General features: G+C 38.3%; 1 protein-coding gene across 1 annotated transcript in view; it reads right to left on the bottom strand.

The window, feature by feature from the left end:
- Nucleotides 1-15,744, bottom strand: part of LOC120530790 (actin-related protein 3-B) — a 53,752-nt gene that overhangs the window by 13,748 nt on the left and 24,260 nt on the right. Inside the window, exons 3-7 of the mRNA XM_039755399.1 lie at nt 12,935-13,059; nt 10,891-11,001; nt 5,933-6,028; nt 5,324-5,431; nt 188-331 (exon numbers count right to left, since the gene is read on the bottom strand). Of these exons, the coding sequence (XP_039611333.1) occupies nt 188-331; nt 5,324-5,431; nt 5,933-6,028; nt 10,891-11,001; nt 12,935-13,059 (584 nt within the window). The remainder of the gene's footprint in view (nt 1-187; nt 332-5,323; nt 5,432-5,932; nt 6,029-10,890; nt 11,002-12,934; nt 13,060-15,744) is intronic.

Below are 15,744 nucleotides of genomic sequence, written 5' to 3'. Positions count from 1 at the left end.
TGTGTCCCCTTGTCAGAATCCTAGAAGTATCCACGGCTTCAAGATAAAAAGGACACTTTAATTTGATAAACCATACTGTGTTCCCACGTTTACAAAATCAGAGGTCAGTTTGCATTAACAAAGCTGAAAAACACAACACCAGATTAATCTTGTTGAAAAATATTTATCTTTTGATGGATTTACTTACCTTAACTGCTTTGGCAGTTTCAAGCGACTGCTCAGGAGGAATTCCAATCTCTCTTTCTCTCAGAAGCTGCTGAGTAAAATACGTGATATCACGCCCAGCAATTGGAATGTGTTTTATGCAGCTGCCAATCACGTAACCTTCTGCCTATGAAAAAGTGAGGAAAGAAGAAATTAAAATTAATACAAAAATAAATACATTCAGTAACATTTTAAAAGTTACAATTCAAAGAGAATAACTCCAAAAACATTTTTGCACATCTTTTTTTTACTTTGGAAAATGTCTGAAAAGGAAAGACACGTACCACATCAAACTAGCATTAGTTATACAAGGTAGAGTTTGTGATGGATGGCCAGCATTTCAATCCGGTCGGGACGCCCCTCAAATGAATACAGTGGTCTTTTAAGGACAATACATACCCCCGGGAAGCTAGATGGCAGCTTCCCTGCATGGGACATGGAGTCCGGTTCTTCAGCCTTGTTGGGTGCCGTGGGTGCCACCAGGGGGACCTCACCAAGAGCCAGGGGGATATTACGGTGACATTAACTAGGAAGTTACTTAGGAGTCAGGAGAATGGAAACCTGCAGTACTTCTGGGACAACAGAAGAAGGCATTTGACCCAGAGACGGAATACTTCCAGGTCAGAGACTTTAAAAGGACTATGGGAAACCCCAGCAGTTTGAGCCGGAGTTGGGTAGTAGAAGACGGAGCTGCTGGGAGTGGAGGAGTGCTTATTGTATTTCTATTATTGATTGGAGAATTGTTAATTGTGGAGAGTGCGGTGCTTTGTACACTATTATTGAAGAAAATTATTATTAGAATCTTCTTGCCGTTTTACACGTGTGTCTGGGACGTCCGTCTGGTGGGTTCAACGGGGCAACAGCGCCTCTAGCGGCCACAGGTTGTAGAGTTAAACTGATGAAATGCCGATACAAAAATGTTACGCAAAGAGAAAGTGTTAGGTATGTAGAACTCCAATAATTGAGAAGCAATGGGTATTAAATGTCAGTCAGATGCAATTAAAGATGCCCAAAATACAGCTCAGATGAAGTAAGGTGATCCACTCATCAGTCCAAATTGTGTTTTTAATATTTTATTATAGATGTGGAGAAAATGGAACGCTAGTTAAAAAAAATAATTGCAGCTAAAAGCTTTCCAGTGATTTTCAGTTGTAACTTTCATTTTCATAATTACCGTGAGTTGGCAGTGCCCTCCCATGATGGTCAGTCACACAGTCTGACATACCCAGTGACACACTCCAACTAGCCCACTGCTCTCCACGACAAAATGAAACCGGTCCGATTTTGTCTTCAGTTGTGGTGAGCTCTGTGTGCATGGGGGCTGACAAGCAAAGGATACTCATCCGGAAGTACAATGCATACAGTAATGAATCAGGTACTTGGGTGTTTTAGACTTCATAAACTGAAGAGAAACTTGTTTGTCTGGTGTCTCGTGTTTTACATACCATGACAAAATGGGGAAAAAAGAAAAAAGGGGCCAATATTGTGACTGAACTCGCCATACAGCACCAGCTCTGTCAGCCAGCATGCCATTGGCTACCAGAAAAAGGAGCAAGCAAGACTGTGCTGGAAAGTCGTTGTTAAATTTGACATGCCCAGAAATTTTCAGTCATATCAACTGACATGGTCCAGCAATGAGATCAGCAACTGCAGTTTGCAAGTCTTGACTAGAAGTTATGTAATGTGACATCAGCTTAAGATGAAAAATCAAGGTATACACAGTAGACCTAGACATCACAGACAAGAAGGCTTTACATTGTTTTTTTTCAGAAAGATGCCTCCATTTATTGCTTGACTAGAAAGCTGCAATAAATGAGAATATTAGAACAACCTGGCTGAGAACAGGCCATTCAGCCCAACAAAGCTCGCCAGTTCTATCCACTTATTTCTTCCAAAAAAAAAATCAAGTCGCGTTTTGAAAGTCCCTAACGTCTTGCTGTCTACCACACTACTTGGTAGCTTATTCCAAGTGTCCGTCGTTCTCTGTGTAAAGAAGAAATCTTTTAGCATTTGTCATTTCAACTTTAATATTTAAACAGTAAAGGACACACTAGATGTTGTACTGATTCAAACAGCAAAGGCAACTCTGTATACATGGGTAATTACTAACTGTTAAGAGTATGGATATGTTTTCATTAAGGCAATTGTTCATAGTATTACCCATGGGACATTTAAGTTTACCTTATATGGGATTAATCTATTGACTATTATGATGATCAAGCAATTCTGTTAATCAGCATCATTCAAACAAAATCTCTAATTCTGCATTATTGGTCATCTCAAACGGTACAGGAGTTCTCAGTTACACGCTCAGCATAAAACTTTTTGAAATACCATCTCTCTCAGCGGTTACTCAAAATGAGAATGAGAGCCATCAAGGATATATGCGTTTATGAAATACTACTTTTAAACTAAAAATGAGATTAGGGCATGGTAAATGATCCATTTCATCATCAGGTAATGATGTGACTCTTAAGTTCTTGAAGATGAATTCTTAAACAGCAGTTTAAGCACATACAGTGGGATGCCAAAGTTTGGGCAACCTTGTTAATAGTCATTATTTTCCTGTATAAATCGTTGGTTGTTCCGATACAAAATGTCAGTTAAATATATCATATAGGAGACACACACAGTGATATTTGAGAAGTGAAATGAAGTTTATTGGATTTACAGAAAGTGTGCAATAATTGTTCAAACAAAATCAGGCAGGTGCATAAATTTGGGCACCACAAAAAAGAAATGAAATCAATATTTAGTAGATCCGCCTTTTGCAGAAATTACAGCCTCTAAACGCTTCCTGTAGGTTCCAATGAGAGTCTGGATTGTGGTTGAAGGTATTTTGGACCATTCCTCTTTACAAAACATCTCGAGTTCATTCAGGTTTGATTGCTTCTGAGCATGGACAGCTCTCTTTAACTCACACCACAGATTTTCAATTATATTCATGTCTGCGGACTGAGATGGCCATTCCAGAACGTTGTACTTGTTCCTCTGCATGAATGCCTTAGTGGATTTTAAGCAGTGTTTCAGGTCGTTGTCTTGTTGAAAGATCCAGCCCCGGCGCAGCTTCAGTTTTGTCACTGATTCCTGGACATTGGTCTCCAGAATCTGCTGATACTGAGTGGAATCCATGCGTCCCTCAACTTTGACAAGATTCCCACAGCATGATGGAACCACCACCATATTTTACTGTAGGTAGCAGGTGTTTTTCTTGGAATGCTGTGTTCTTTTTCCTCCATGCATAACGCCCCTTGTTATGCCCACATAACTCCATTTTAGTTTCATCAGTCCACAGCACCTTATTCCAAAATGAAGCTGGCTTGTCCAAATGTGCTTGAGCAGACCTCAAGCGGCTCTGTTTGTGCTTCCTCTTCATCACTCTCGCATACAGCATCTCCTTGTGTAAAGTGCGCCCAATGGTTGAACGATGCACAGTGACTCCATCTGCTGCAAGATGATGTTGTAGGTCTTTGGTGCTGGTCTGTGGGTTGACTCTGACTGTTCTCACCATTCGTCGCTTCTGTCTATCCGAAATCTTTCTTGGTCTGCCACTTCGAGCCTTAACTTGAACTGAGCCTGTGGTCTTCCATTTCCTCAATATGTTCCTAACTGTGGAAACAGACAGCTTCAATCTCTGGGACAGCTTTCTGTATCCTTCCCCTAAACCATGATGGTGAACAATCTTTGTCTTCAGGTCATTTGAGAGTTGTTTTGTGACCCCCATGTTGCTACTCTTCAGAGAAAATTAAAGGAGGAGGGAAACTTACAATTGACCCCCCTTAAATACTCTTTCTCATTATAGGATTCACCTGTGTATGTAGGTCAGGGGTCACTGAGCTTACCAGCCAATTGGAATTCCAATAATTAGTTCTAAAAGTTTTGGAATCAATAAAATGACAACGGTGCCCAAATTTATGCACCTGCCTGATTTTGTTTGAACAATTATTGCACACTTTCTGTAAATCCAATAAACTTCATTTCACTTCTCAAATATCACTGTGTGTGTCTCCTATATGATATATTTAACTGACATTTTTTATCATAACAACCAACGATTTATACAGGAAAATAATGACTATTAACAAGGTTGCCCAAACTTTTGCATCCCACTGTATTTGTGATTTCTAACACCCACAGATTAACACATTTACATCGTTTGGTATTTGAATTATGACATAAAAGCAACAGCGCCATAGAATGAATCCTGTCTGCTTTGTCACTTCTAAACAAGTCACCCTAAATGAAATTTTTGTGCCATGTTTTTTGAGGTACGTCACTTTGTACAAGCAGCAGATACAAGAATGGTTCAGAGCACTGATACTGCAGTATTAGAAATATAACATATTGTATGTCTAGAACAACTGATATGGGGTTGGTGGGATAGAAGTTATTTGGGTTGGGTTGTTCAGAGACAGAGAGAGATGGAGATTGTACAACTTACTTATAAGAATGGAAAAAAACAGCAATTTTGGAAATTCCTGAAATTTAAACTACATGAAGTCATAAACAGTTATGGGTTTCTAATTCACTGCTTTAATTCCACTTAACACTGCAACTCCAAATGCACAAAATAAAATGTGCTTCCTCTATCTGATTATGGCTAATGAATATTTGATGTGCTAACTCATCACTTTTTGTGCTTTCCATTTTCTAATCTTGGCCATGTTAATTGCAATGACTGGTTAGCATTGAGGCACTGCCTCCATATTGTATGCATGTAGTGAGTTTGAGTAGCTGCCAGTTTCATTGTTATGCATTTGTCTGACATGAGAGCAAAAAAAAATAATAAAATAAACAGTACAGACTCGGTGAAATGATTACAAAACTACCTGACAAAAAACAAATAAAACGCACAAAATTAAATCTCGCTGCATATCTAAAATAGGCCACAAGTATCAATTACAGTCAAAGATAGTCAATCAATAACAAATAAGCAATTAAACATAAAAGACAAATTAGAAGAATACATTTAAATATCTATAGAAATTTACGTTGTTTTAACCTGCCATAAATGTTAATGTTTGTTATAAAATACTCCCCTAAATAATTAATGCAAAAAGGTTTTAATTCCTTTAGTACCATTATTACTATTAAAATTTTTAAACGTTAAACTACTTACAACAGGGATGACATGAGTAACACCATCTCCACTGTCTATCACTGTTCCAGTCAATGTTCTCTCTCCAACTTGTCTTGATGTCCACGATGCAGCCAAGGCCAGGACTGCCTAATATAATAAATAAATACATAAATAAATAAATACTGAGACGGAGACATGCAGTGTTTCTATACTGTACAATACTGATTTACAGGGCCATGCAAGCGTATATGGTTATACTGTAATTCGAGAAAACAATACACAATTACAACAAGGAAAGCATTTTTAATATCTTTTTGAATTTAGAATAAAGCCCTTTAAAATTAATTTTCCCTGCCAAAATTGTTGTAAGCATGGTTGTATTTCACCACTATGGCAAGGCAAGAAGTTTGGGGACCAGGGTGGTGAGTATCTGCTTCTTTTTTCTAAAAAAATGTTTAAGAATAAATTCTTAATCTTCAAGCTACTTTCACTTGGTGAAGATAACTTGCAACAAAAAATATGAAAAACATAATATAGAAAATACAAAGATAATACAGACATGTTAACAAAGCATTCATATCATAATGCATTTCTTAAAATTTTTAAACACCACAAGAAGGAAATAAAATGAGGAAGGATCTTAATTACCTGAACAGCAATATACAGACCAGGAACATTAAAGGACTCAAACATGATTTCTGCTGTATATTCTCTATTCTCAGGTGTATTTAATGGTGGTTCGGTCTGAAAAAAAAATAAAATCATATAATGTATTTAAAAAATGTAAAAAAGAAAACTGGACAAAATAAACCTATAAATATCAAATGATCGCATAAAAAATGTAAAAACCAAAAAAAAAAAAAATCAAATTCTGAAGGAGTGTCAGTAGGCTTTGCGCCCTAGGAACAAAGTTACCCGAACTACTCTATAACATTTCAGTAATTGTTTACCGCTCTGATGCTCATCTTTCTGATCATAATATAGTTCATTACAATAGCACTAGATGAGAAGAATTAATAATTAATTGCAGAACTACAGTATTTGAGGGTTCCCCTCGAGTGCCTTTTTCTCTTGCACAATTTGGCTCAAAAGCTAATCAGCACATCATCATCTCATAACAGACTTAAGTTCCAAGTTTGGTATTTTTCCATCCAGCTGTTTTAGCTCTTGACTGTCCTCAAGTAACTATGGCACACAGACACACACAACCCCATCATAAACAGATTAATGTTTTCAGTCTCGTGGGACCCTAAAACGTCAAGATCCATTGAAAACCCGAGATCGAAATTTTTGACGAATCTAAAACTTTCCATCCTCCCCCATAGGCAATAGGTTCTGATGGGGGATGACACAAAGGAAAAATAGAAGCATTTTAAAATTACATTGGACACAGTGCCAAGTAAGCAGGTGGCTTTGAACAAAAAGCAAATGGCACACGCCTTTAATGATACAACATTTAGTTCAAGAAGCCAAACCCACATTTGTGAACATCTAAAACTTATTTTTGGAAAAAATGCAGAATTGATTAATAGCAGCTATTTTAGGTATGTTGTGATGTACTTCAAATCGAGGAGAGCCAAGAAATAGGACTTGTACAGTTTCACAATTTGTTAGATATGTTAATGGTACTTGAAGTGCCAAAGAAAAAGAAGAAAAAAATACATAAACACTTGCATAAAGGCCAGGTTTGTGAAAAGATCTCATTATAAATGATCACAAAAAGTTGCTATTGAAAAATAAAATAGACTGTGTGTATAAGAGCTTTTCAACTTCCACTGTGGGAATACAGTACAAGTCTGAGAACCTCTGCACAAAGCACCCTATTCATTCGAGCGGAAACCACAAAAAAAATCACTCCATTTACCACCACTGCACCACTAATGCTAACATTTCTAAATCACTTCCATGAATCAGCCAGCAGACAAAAGCTGCTTATCTGGCATATAGTTTCCTTTTCATAAAACTCACTTCTCACTGACAAACTCAGAGGACAATATCTGTGATATAACATACTGTATATCAATTAAACTTCGCTAATACAAAGAAAAATGTGTTAAAGATACATATTTTCACAAAAATGTACTCCCAGTTCAAAGCATTCTTGCTTCAAAACTGTGAAATCTTTTATTCAGATGTCAGACAGGCAGAATACAGTACAACTGTACGGCCACTGATTTTACAAACTGTTTGGACAGATGACAAAATATTTAGCTTAATGCTTCTGATCAGAAAACGTCTTAGTATCTTGTGTGATAGTGCATTCAAGTGTACTAACCTACCAGTAAAAGGTAAAATACTAATAGTTAATGAAAACGCAAAATACGTCCAGTGTGTTAGACTGTTAATGAAAATGGAGGATCACTGCATCAGACTTAACAGTATTTTCTTTTTGTTTTTAGGCAACTGTGGAAAGTTCAAGTTCAATATATTGAATAAAACAAATCACACTTCTTCTGAAAGTTCTCTTGAGCTGGAATTCTTATTCTAAAACAAGTCTGAATATTTAAAATCATTTCAAAAGCCTCATATTTGCCAAGTATCAAATGGGAATGGTGATGTAGTGGTGAAAACCAAAACCATTTATTTGAATCCATCCTTTATTAAATAATCCAATATTAAGCCAAAGCACATGCTTTATAAATGTGAATGAGTGGTTGCAGAGGAGTTCTGTAGTTTTGTAGAGTAGCTTGGACAGCATACAGAAAAAAAATAATTTTCTGCAGCTTCTAGAGCAGCGCTTCCCGATTCATTTTACCCTCGTACCCCTTGTGACGGACGAGGCCGATTTCACACCCTCTTGGTTTGAGAAGAAGTATAAAAAAATATGAGGTTAACGCAGAAAAACAGATCACCAATTGAAGCTTTATGAATAATGGATACTTTATTCTCCATCAATAACTGTTTTGGTAAAGCCATACTCAGTATAATCCTCCTTCCATTTTCTAATTTTTTCGCGACTAGCCATGATTAAATGAACGGTAAAAAAGTAAGAGCGAAGCGACGGTGACTTATTGAGGCAGGCAGGCGAGAGAACAATAGCACGTGGGCTCAATGTAATGCGCATCAAGTCGATCTAAAATGCGCAATCAGATTCGAAAAAATATACAGTGGGTAAGGAAAGTATTCAGACCCCCTTCAATTTTTCACTCTTTGTTATATTGCAGCCATTTGCTAAAATCATTTAAATTAATTTTTTCCCTCATTAATGTACACACAGCACCCCATACAAAAAAAATAATTTTTGAAATTGTTGCAGATTTATTAAAAAAGAAAAAATGAAATATCACATGGTCCTAAGTATTCAGACCCTTTGCTGTGACACTCATATATTTCACTCCGGTGCTTTCCATTTCTTCTGATCATCCTTGAGATCACCTTCATTTGAGTCCAGCTGTGTTTGACTATACTGATTGGACTTGATTAAGAAAGCCACACACCTGTCTATATAAAGACTTTACAGCTCACAATGCATGTCAGAGCAAATGAGAATCATGAGGTCAAAGGAACTGCCTGAAGAGCTCAGAGACAGAATTGTGGCAAGGCACAGATCTGGCCAAGGTTACAAAAACATTTCTGCTGCACTTAAGGTTGCCATGAGCAAAGTGGCCTCCATAATCCTTAAATGGAAGATGTTTGGGACGACCAGAACCCTTCCTAGAGCTGGCCGTCCGGCCAAGCTGATCTACCGGGGGAGAAGAGCCTTGGTGAGAGAGGTATAAAAGAACCCAAAGATCACTTTGGCTGAGCTCCAGAGATGCAGTCAGGAGATGGGAGAAAGTTGTAGAAAGTCAACCATCACTGCAGCCCTCCACCAGCCAGGGCTTTATGGCAGAGTGGCCTGTCGGAAGCCTCTCCTCAGTGCAAGACACATGACAGCCCGCATGGAGTTTGCTAAAAGACACCTGAAGGACTCTGAGATGGTGAGAAATAAGATTCTCTGGTCTGATGAGGCCACGATAGAACTTTTTGGCCTTAATTCTAAGCGGTATGTGTGGAGACAACCAGGCACTGCTCATCACTTGTCCAATACAGTCTCCACAGTGAAGCATGGCGGTGGCAGCATCATGCTGTTAGGGGTGTTTTTCAGCTGCAGGGACAGGACAACTGGTTGCAATCGAGGGAAAGATGAATGCGGCCAAGTACAGGGATATCCTGGACAAAAACCTTCTCCAGAGTGCTAAGGACCTCAGACTGGGCCAAAGGTTTACCTTCCAACAAGACAATGACCCTAAGCACACAGCTAAAATAATGAAGGAGTGGCTTCACAACAACTCTGTGACTGTTCTTGAATGGCCCAGCCAGAGCCCTGACTTAAACCCAATTGAGCATCTCTGGAGAGACCTAAAAATGGCTGTCCACCAACATTTACCATCCAACCTGACAGAACTGGAGAGGATCTGCAAGGAGGAATGGCATAGGATCCCCAAATCCAGGTGTGAACAACTGGTTGCATCTTTCCCAAGAAGACTCATGGCTGTATGAGCTCAAAAGGGTGCTTCTACTAAATACTGAGCAAAGGGTCTGAATACTTAGGACCATGTGATATTTCAGTTTTTCTTTTTTAATAAATCTGCAACAATTTCAAAAATTATTTTTTTTGTCTGTCAATATGGGGTGCTGTGTGTACATTAATGAGGGAAAAAAATAATTTAAATGATTTTAGCAAATGGCTGCAATATAACAAAGAGTGAAAAATTGAAGGGGGTCTGAATACTTTCCGTACCCACTGTATCTTTTCAAGTTTTATTTGGATATAAGTAGGTTCTATTTAGTCGACCGAAATATCTTTGGTAGGAATGTAAGTTGAATTTAGTCTTTAAATTTCTATGGTGAAGAAAAATGTATGCAATGATGACTAAATTTAACTTACATTCCTACCAAAGATATTTCGGTTGACTAAATAAAACTTAATTATATTTAAAATTTAAATAGAACTTGAACAGATACAATAATTCATAATACTCACGCAGCACTAAGTGCGTGTGAGAGCGGAAGTCATCCGTTTTAACAAGCAGCGTATTGCACTGATACGAAATAGCCTGCCACTTTAATTATTTAGGAATGGATAGATAAATTAAGATTTTGTACAAATAATGTTTTTAATTTTTCCTCTTCGATGGATTCTGGCACCCCCAGCAACAGTTGCTCGCACTCCCAATCGTGAAGCACTGTTCTAGAGAGAATAATAAAGTGACAAAATGTTTAAACTGTAATAATAATGTAAATTTAACATGATACACACACTGCTCAATGTTAAATAGATAGATAGATAGATATGTTGTGTCTGTTAAAGTGCTTCACTTTTTAATCTACACAGACGTCACGTGACATTAAAAACAGTAATATAATAGGTATGGCAGATAACTACAACAGTAATCTTGGCATTACAAAGCATAATTTGACATTTACATATCTGGCATAAAAAAGCCCTACTACTTTCCAAGTGAAGCTTCTCATCATACAGCTTTTCATTCACTATGGTTTAGCTTTTTAGTGGTTTGGGAGGGGATACAATATGCTAAATGTTACACCTTCATGAGAGTATCTGTGGCAGTATTCACAATTTAATTTACAGGCGTTCTGTTGGCAGCACAGTATTGTCTTACCAAAAGAAAGTAATGATCTTCTGGCTCGGCCCTTAGGTACTTGAAGATAACCTGTTCCATGAAGCGTTCCATCAAGTCCCAGTCTTCAACAATGCCATGACGAATAGGCCACTAAAAGAATAAGTTTGGCAAAATCATAAAAACATTCATACATCTGTTACAAACTTTTTGCAGGCAGAGAGGAGTGCTTCTGCCTCCCAGCCCCACAAACCTGGTTGCAAGGTCACTCTCTCCGTGAACTCTGCATGTTCTTCTTATGTGCATAAAGGCTTTCTTCAGGTACTCTGGTTTCATCATATGTTTCAAAGACACGCGTGTTAGATTAACTGACTTGGTGCATAAGAAGTCTGCATTTGTAGTAGTGAGAAGCTTTCACAGTGGATGCCAATAGTTTGACAACTTCATTAGTACATTCACTGCTGAAACCAATTCTCAGCAAACTGCTATAATAAAGGGTGCTTTCTAGACAAGTGCATAGGGAAAAAAAATGAACAGAAAAGGCACTATGTTACACACAAACAGACAGAGACCCCTAAGGGAATTCACTAAAGAATTCAAAAGAATAATTTTGATTATATTCCTGCTCTGTAAACCTCTTTATGACGATACTCATTGGTGCAAGATGCTACATAATACAGGCTTTGCACTCTGGGAACCAAGTTACCCAAACTGTTCTACAGGGTGGCACACGAAAAACTGAACCGTCTCCGACCGGCTGGCTCAGGCTATTATACAGACGGGTGCTGTCACGATCGCGGAGCCTCATTGTCGCGATGGGGTCAGCAGTCCCAACTGTGCATTGGTAAGGAAACTGTGAGCCATTGGGTTATTTCATGAGTGACAAAGCGTGGTTCCATCTGTCAGGACATGTAAATTCGCAGAACACCAGATATTGGTCAGTAGACAATACCTATGGAATTCATGAAAAGCCCCTTCATGATGAAAAAAATTGGTGTCTGGTGTGCGGTATCTGCTACACGGATTATGGGTCCCATATTTTTTGAAACAACAGTCAACACTGTTCGAGGAATTTTGCACACAATTGACCCCAAAGAATGCAAGTACGCTGTCTTTCAACAGGATGGAGCGACATGTCACACTTCTCGCGAGTCACTTTCTTGAATTCACAACGTCTTCATAGAGGAACGAACTGTCAGCAAAGGTTTGTGGCCACCAAGATCACCGGACCTATCCACTTGTGACTTTTAGGGGCAATCTGAAGGGAAAAGTGTATGTCAATGATCCAAAGACATTAGAGGAACTGAAGGACAATATTCAGAGTGAAATTCGAAAAATTGAAGTGGCTGAGCTGCGTCGCGTCTATGACAATATGGTGCGGCGTGCAGAAAAGTGTATTGACGAAAAAGGAAATCATTTCCAGCACCTCCTCCAACCAGTAAATACAGATTTTTGTATTGCATATCTTTTGTTTCGTATACGGGATAAGAAATGTACGTCGACGTTGAAGTCGGAGATAGTTGAGTTTTTCGTGCGCCACCCTTTATAACAACATTTTAGTAATTATTTACTGCTTTAATGCTGATCATTCTGATCATAAAATAGGTCATTTCTATAGTAATTAACAAGAAGAATTTATAATTAATTGCAGAATTATGTTATTTTGAGGGTCCCTATAAAGTGCTACATTCTCTTGCATGATCTGGCTCAAACATTAATCAAGCACATCGGCATCTCATAGCAGGCTTAAGTTTTGAGTTTTTCCTGTCCGGCTGTTTTAGCTTTAGACCATCCTCAAGAAACTGTGACACACAGACAGACACACACCAGTCATCAAAATATTAATGTTTTCGGTATCAGGGACCCAAAAACATTGAGATCCGTCAGAAACCAGAGATTGAAATTTTTGACGAATCTAAAGCTTTCATTCCTCTCCCATAGACAATTGGTTGGGGTGCGGGAGGGCACAAAGCAAAAAATCATTTTTCCCAGCTAATTAAAAACATTCTGTAATTCTACCATTGTGCACACACTTCTGCATCTTTTATGATCAGAATATTACTGTTTTTATTTTAAAATCACTCACCTTTGTTGCATATGTTGGTTTGTCGATTGCCTCATCCCCAATATAAAAGTCTAAATCATCAACTCCCTTCATGACTCTCCTCTGCGCTTGATCCCCAACCTTGGCAGACTCTTTGATTGCAATACCTGATACAAAAAAGAGAGACATGACAAGTCAGAAAGGTACACAGAGCTGAATGTGACTTAGGAATTTTCAAGATCACAGACATAAAACACGTTTAACAGGTGTCAGTGCTAGATAATTTCTTATTTGCTAAAATAAAAGAATAACTTGTAGGTTGAATATAAAAAAGTGGCAGTGAATAATCACAAGAAAATAGAGTAAACCTGCTTTTATTTTAAGTACTAAAATGTATTTTATATTTTTAAATCATCTTCAAAATATCTGTTTGTAGTTTTTTTTATAGCTAATTCCAAACCTTCACACTTTATGAACTGCATACAGTTATTTGGCTGTATAAATTTAAAAGCAGCACTGAGCACAATAGTTTACAATTGAACCATTCATTTACACAAAAATTGTGTGTGTCACTTGTACGCCCATTTTTATGTGCTGATTACCAATTATAACTAATCTAATCTACACTAATAAATGGCAAAGCCCTCACTGACTCACTCACTCACTGACTCATCACTAATTCTCCAACTTCCCGTGTAGGTAGAAGGCTGAAATTTGGCAGGCTCATTCCTTACAGCTTACTTACAAAAGTTGGGCAGGTTTCATTTCGAAATTCTACGCGTAACGTTCATAACTGGAACCTATTTTTTCATCCATATACTATAATAGACGTCTGCTCGATGGCCGTGGGAGGCGAAACTCCGTAATTTAGTGCTTGCCCATATAAGGCCGTCCGTCAGCGGCAATCCAATAGAAACACTGCCGTTAAATATTCACGGGTGAAGGACTTTGCTTATGCAGAGGAAGATGAGATGGTCAGGGTGGTGTTTGGCACAAACTCAGCGAAACTGCGAGAGAAACTTTTAAGTGCCGGGTCTTAGCTAACATTAAATACAGCCGTGGGGTGGAAAAAGTCAATGTCCCGCTAAAGGAAGACAGCGTAAAAAAACCTGTGCATGCAGTGTGTCATGTCTCAGATAAAGAGGAAGACGAGCTGTTTATTGATGCAGTAAGAAACGAATCGATGAATGAAACCGGTTATCTTTACAACGATTGACAAACACGGAATGTAACTTGAACACAACACATCCTACAAATACGAACCTGATTGAAAGAAATAATGATAATCAAATCCTTGATGACAGCAACACTCATAACAGTCACAAAACAATTACTGTATATTGACAATCATGTTACGTTATTTTTAAAATGTTCCCTTTTCTTTTTCATAACTTCTTTAACACACTACTTCTCCGCGGGTATATATATATTTGCCTCTAGCGCCGATGTCCGAGGTTCGATTCCCGAGAGGGGGTGCACCGAGTATGTATGCGCGCTTCCCGATTTATTTTACCCTTGCATCCCCTTGGTTTGAGACATATGAAAAAATATGCGGACAACGCAGAAAGACAGATCACCAATTGAAGCTTTATGAATAATGAATACTTTCTTCGCCATCAATGATTGTTTTGGTAAAGCCATACTCAGTGTATTCATTAGATGAACGGTAAAAAAGTAAGAGTGAGGGGATGGTGACTTATTGAGGCACGCAGGCGAAACCACAATAACACGCGGGCTCGATGCGTCGGTGCGCGTCAACTCGATTTGAATTGCGCGATCACATTCGAAAAAATATATCTTTTCAAGTTCTATTTAGTCAACACAAATATCTTTGGTTGGAATGTAAGGTGAATTTACTTTTTACATTTGTATGGTGAAGAAAAATGTATGCAATGATGCCTACATTTAACTTACATTCCTACCAAAGATATTTCTGTCGACTAAATAAAAATTCCTTCTATTTAAAATTTAAATAGAACTTGAACAGATACCATAGTTCATAATATCCACGCAGACTTGCACGTAAGAGCGGGAGTCATACATTTTAACAAACAGCGTATTGCACTGATACGAAATAACCTGCCCATTTAATTATTTAGGAATGGATAAATAAATTAAGATTTTGTACAAATAATGTTTTTCATTTTTCTTCCTTGATGGATTCTGCCACCCCCAGCAACAGTTGCTCGCACCCCAAAGAGTGAAGAGTGTATATATATGTGTGTGTGTGTGTGTATATATATATATATATATATGACAGCAACACTCATCACTCACAACAGTGACAAAACAATTACATTGACAATCATGTTACGTTATTTTCAAAATGTTTCCTTTTCTTTTTCATTACTTCTTTAACACACTACTTCTCCGCTGCGAAGCGCGGGTATTTTGCTAGTAGCTTTATAAACTGCTTCTTCTGATTTGCCATGATCAGTTGTAGGTGCCATGGAGGAAGGACGGGCATCCTAGACAGAATAAAGGATGGATCCTTGCCTAGACAGGCCATAATGGGACAGCCTCGGGTATACCAGGAGCAGTTCATTAACCCCACACAACAGGTGGCAGTGTTACTCAAGGCTGAACCCGATTAGGACACCCACAGGGTGACAAGCGAGATGGAGTCCAGAAACACATCCTTCTTGGGGTCTTTGAGTACTGCCAGAGGGAACTGCTGAGGAAGGATTGCCCTGGTTTCCACACGACATGGAAGTGCTCTGAATGACCAGGGAGTGACACTGGAAGCAGTGCCCAGGTCGGAGTCAAAAGGAAGTTCGCAGCCTCATTTGACTGAGTCATAGTCAGGAGGCAGCAGGCAACACTCTATGGGATGTGGAAGAAGAGAATTTATA

Source organism: Polypterus senegalus, chromosome 6 (genome assembly GCF_016835505.1).
Source record: "Polypterus senegalus isolate Bchr_013 chromosome 6, ASM1683550v1, whole genome shotgun sequence".
Taxonomy (NCBI): Eukaryota; Metazoa; Chordata; class Cladistia; order Polypteriformes; family Polypteridae; genus Polypterus; species Polypterus senegalus.
The sequence above is the reverse complement of the archived record's forward strand: the minus strand, read 5'-3'. Positions and strand labels throughout refer to the sequence as shown.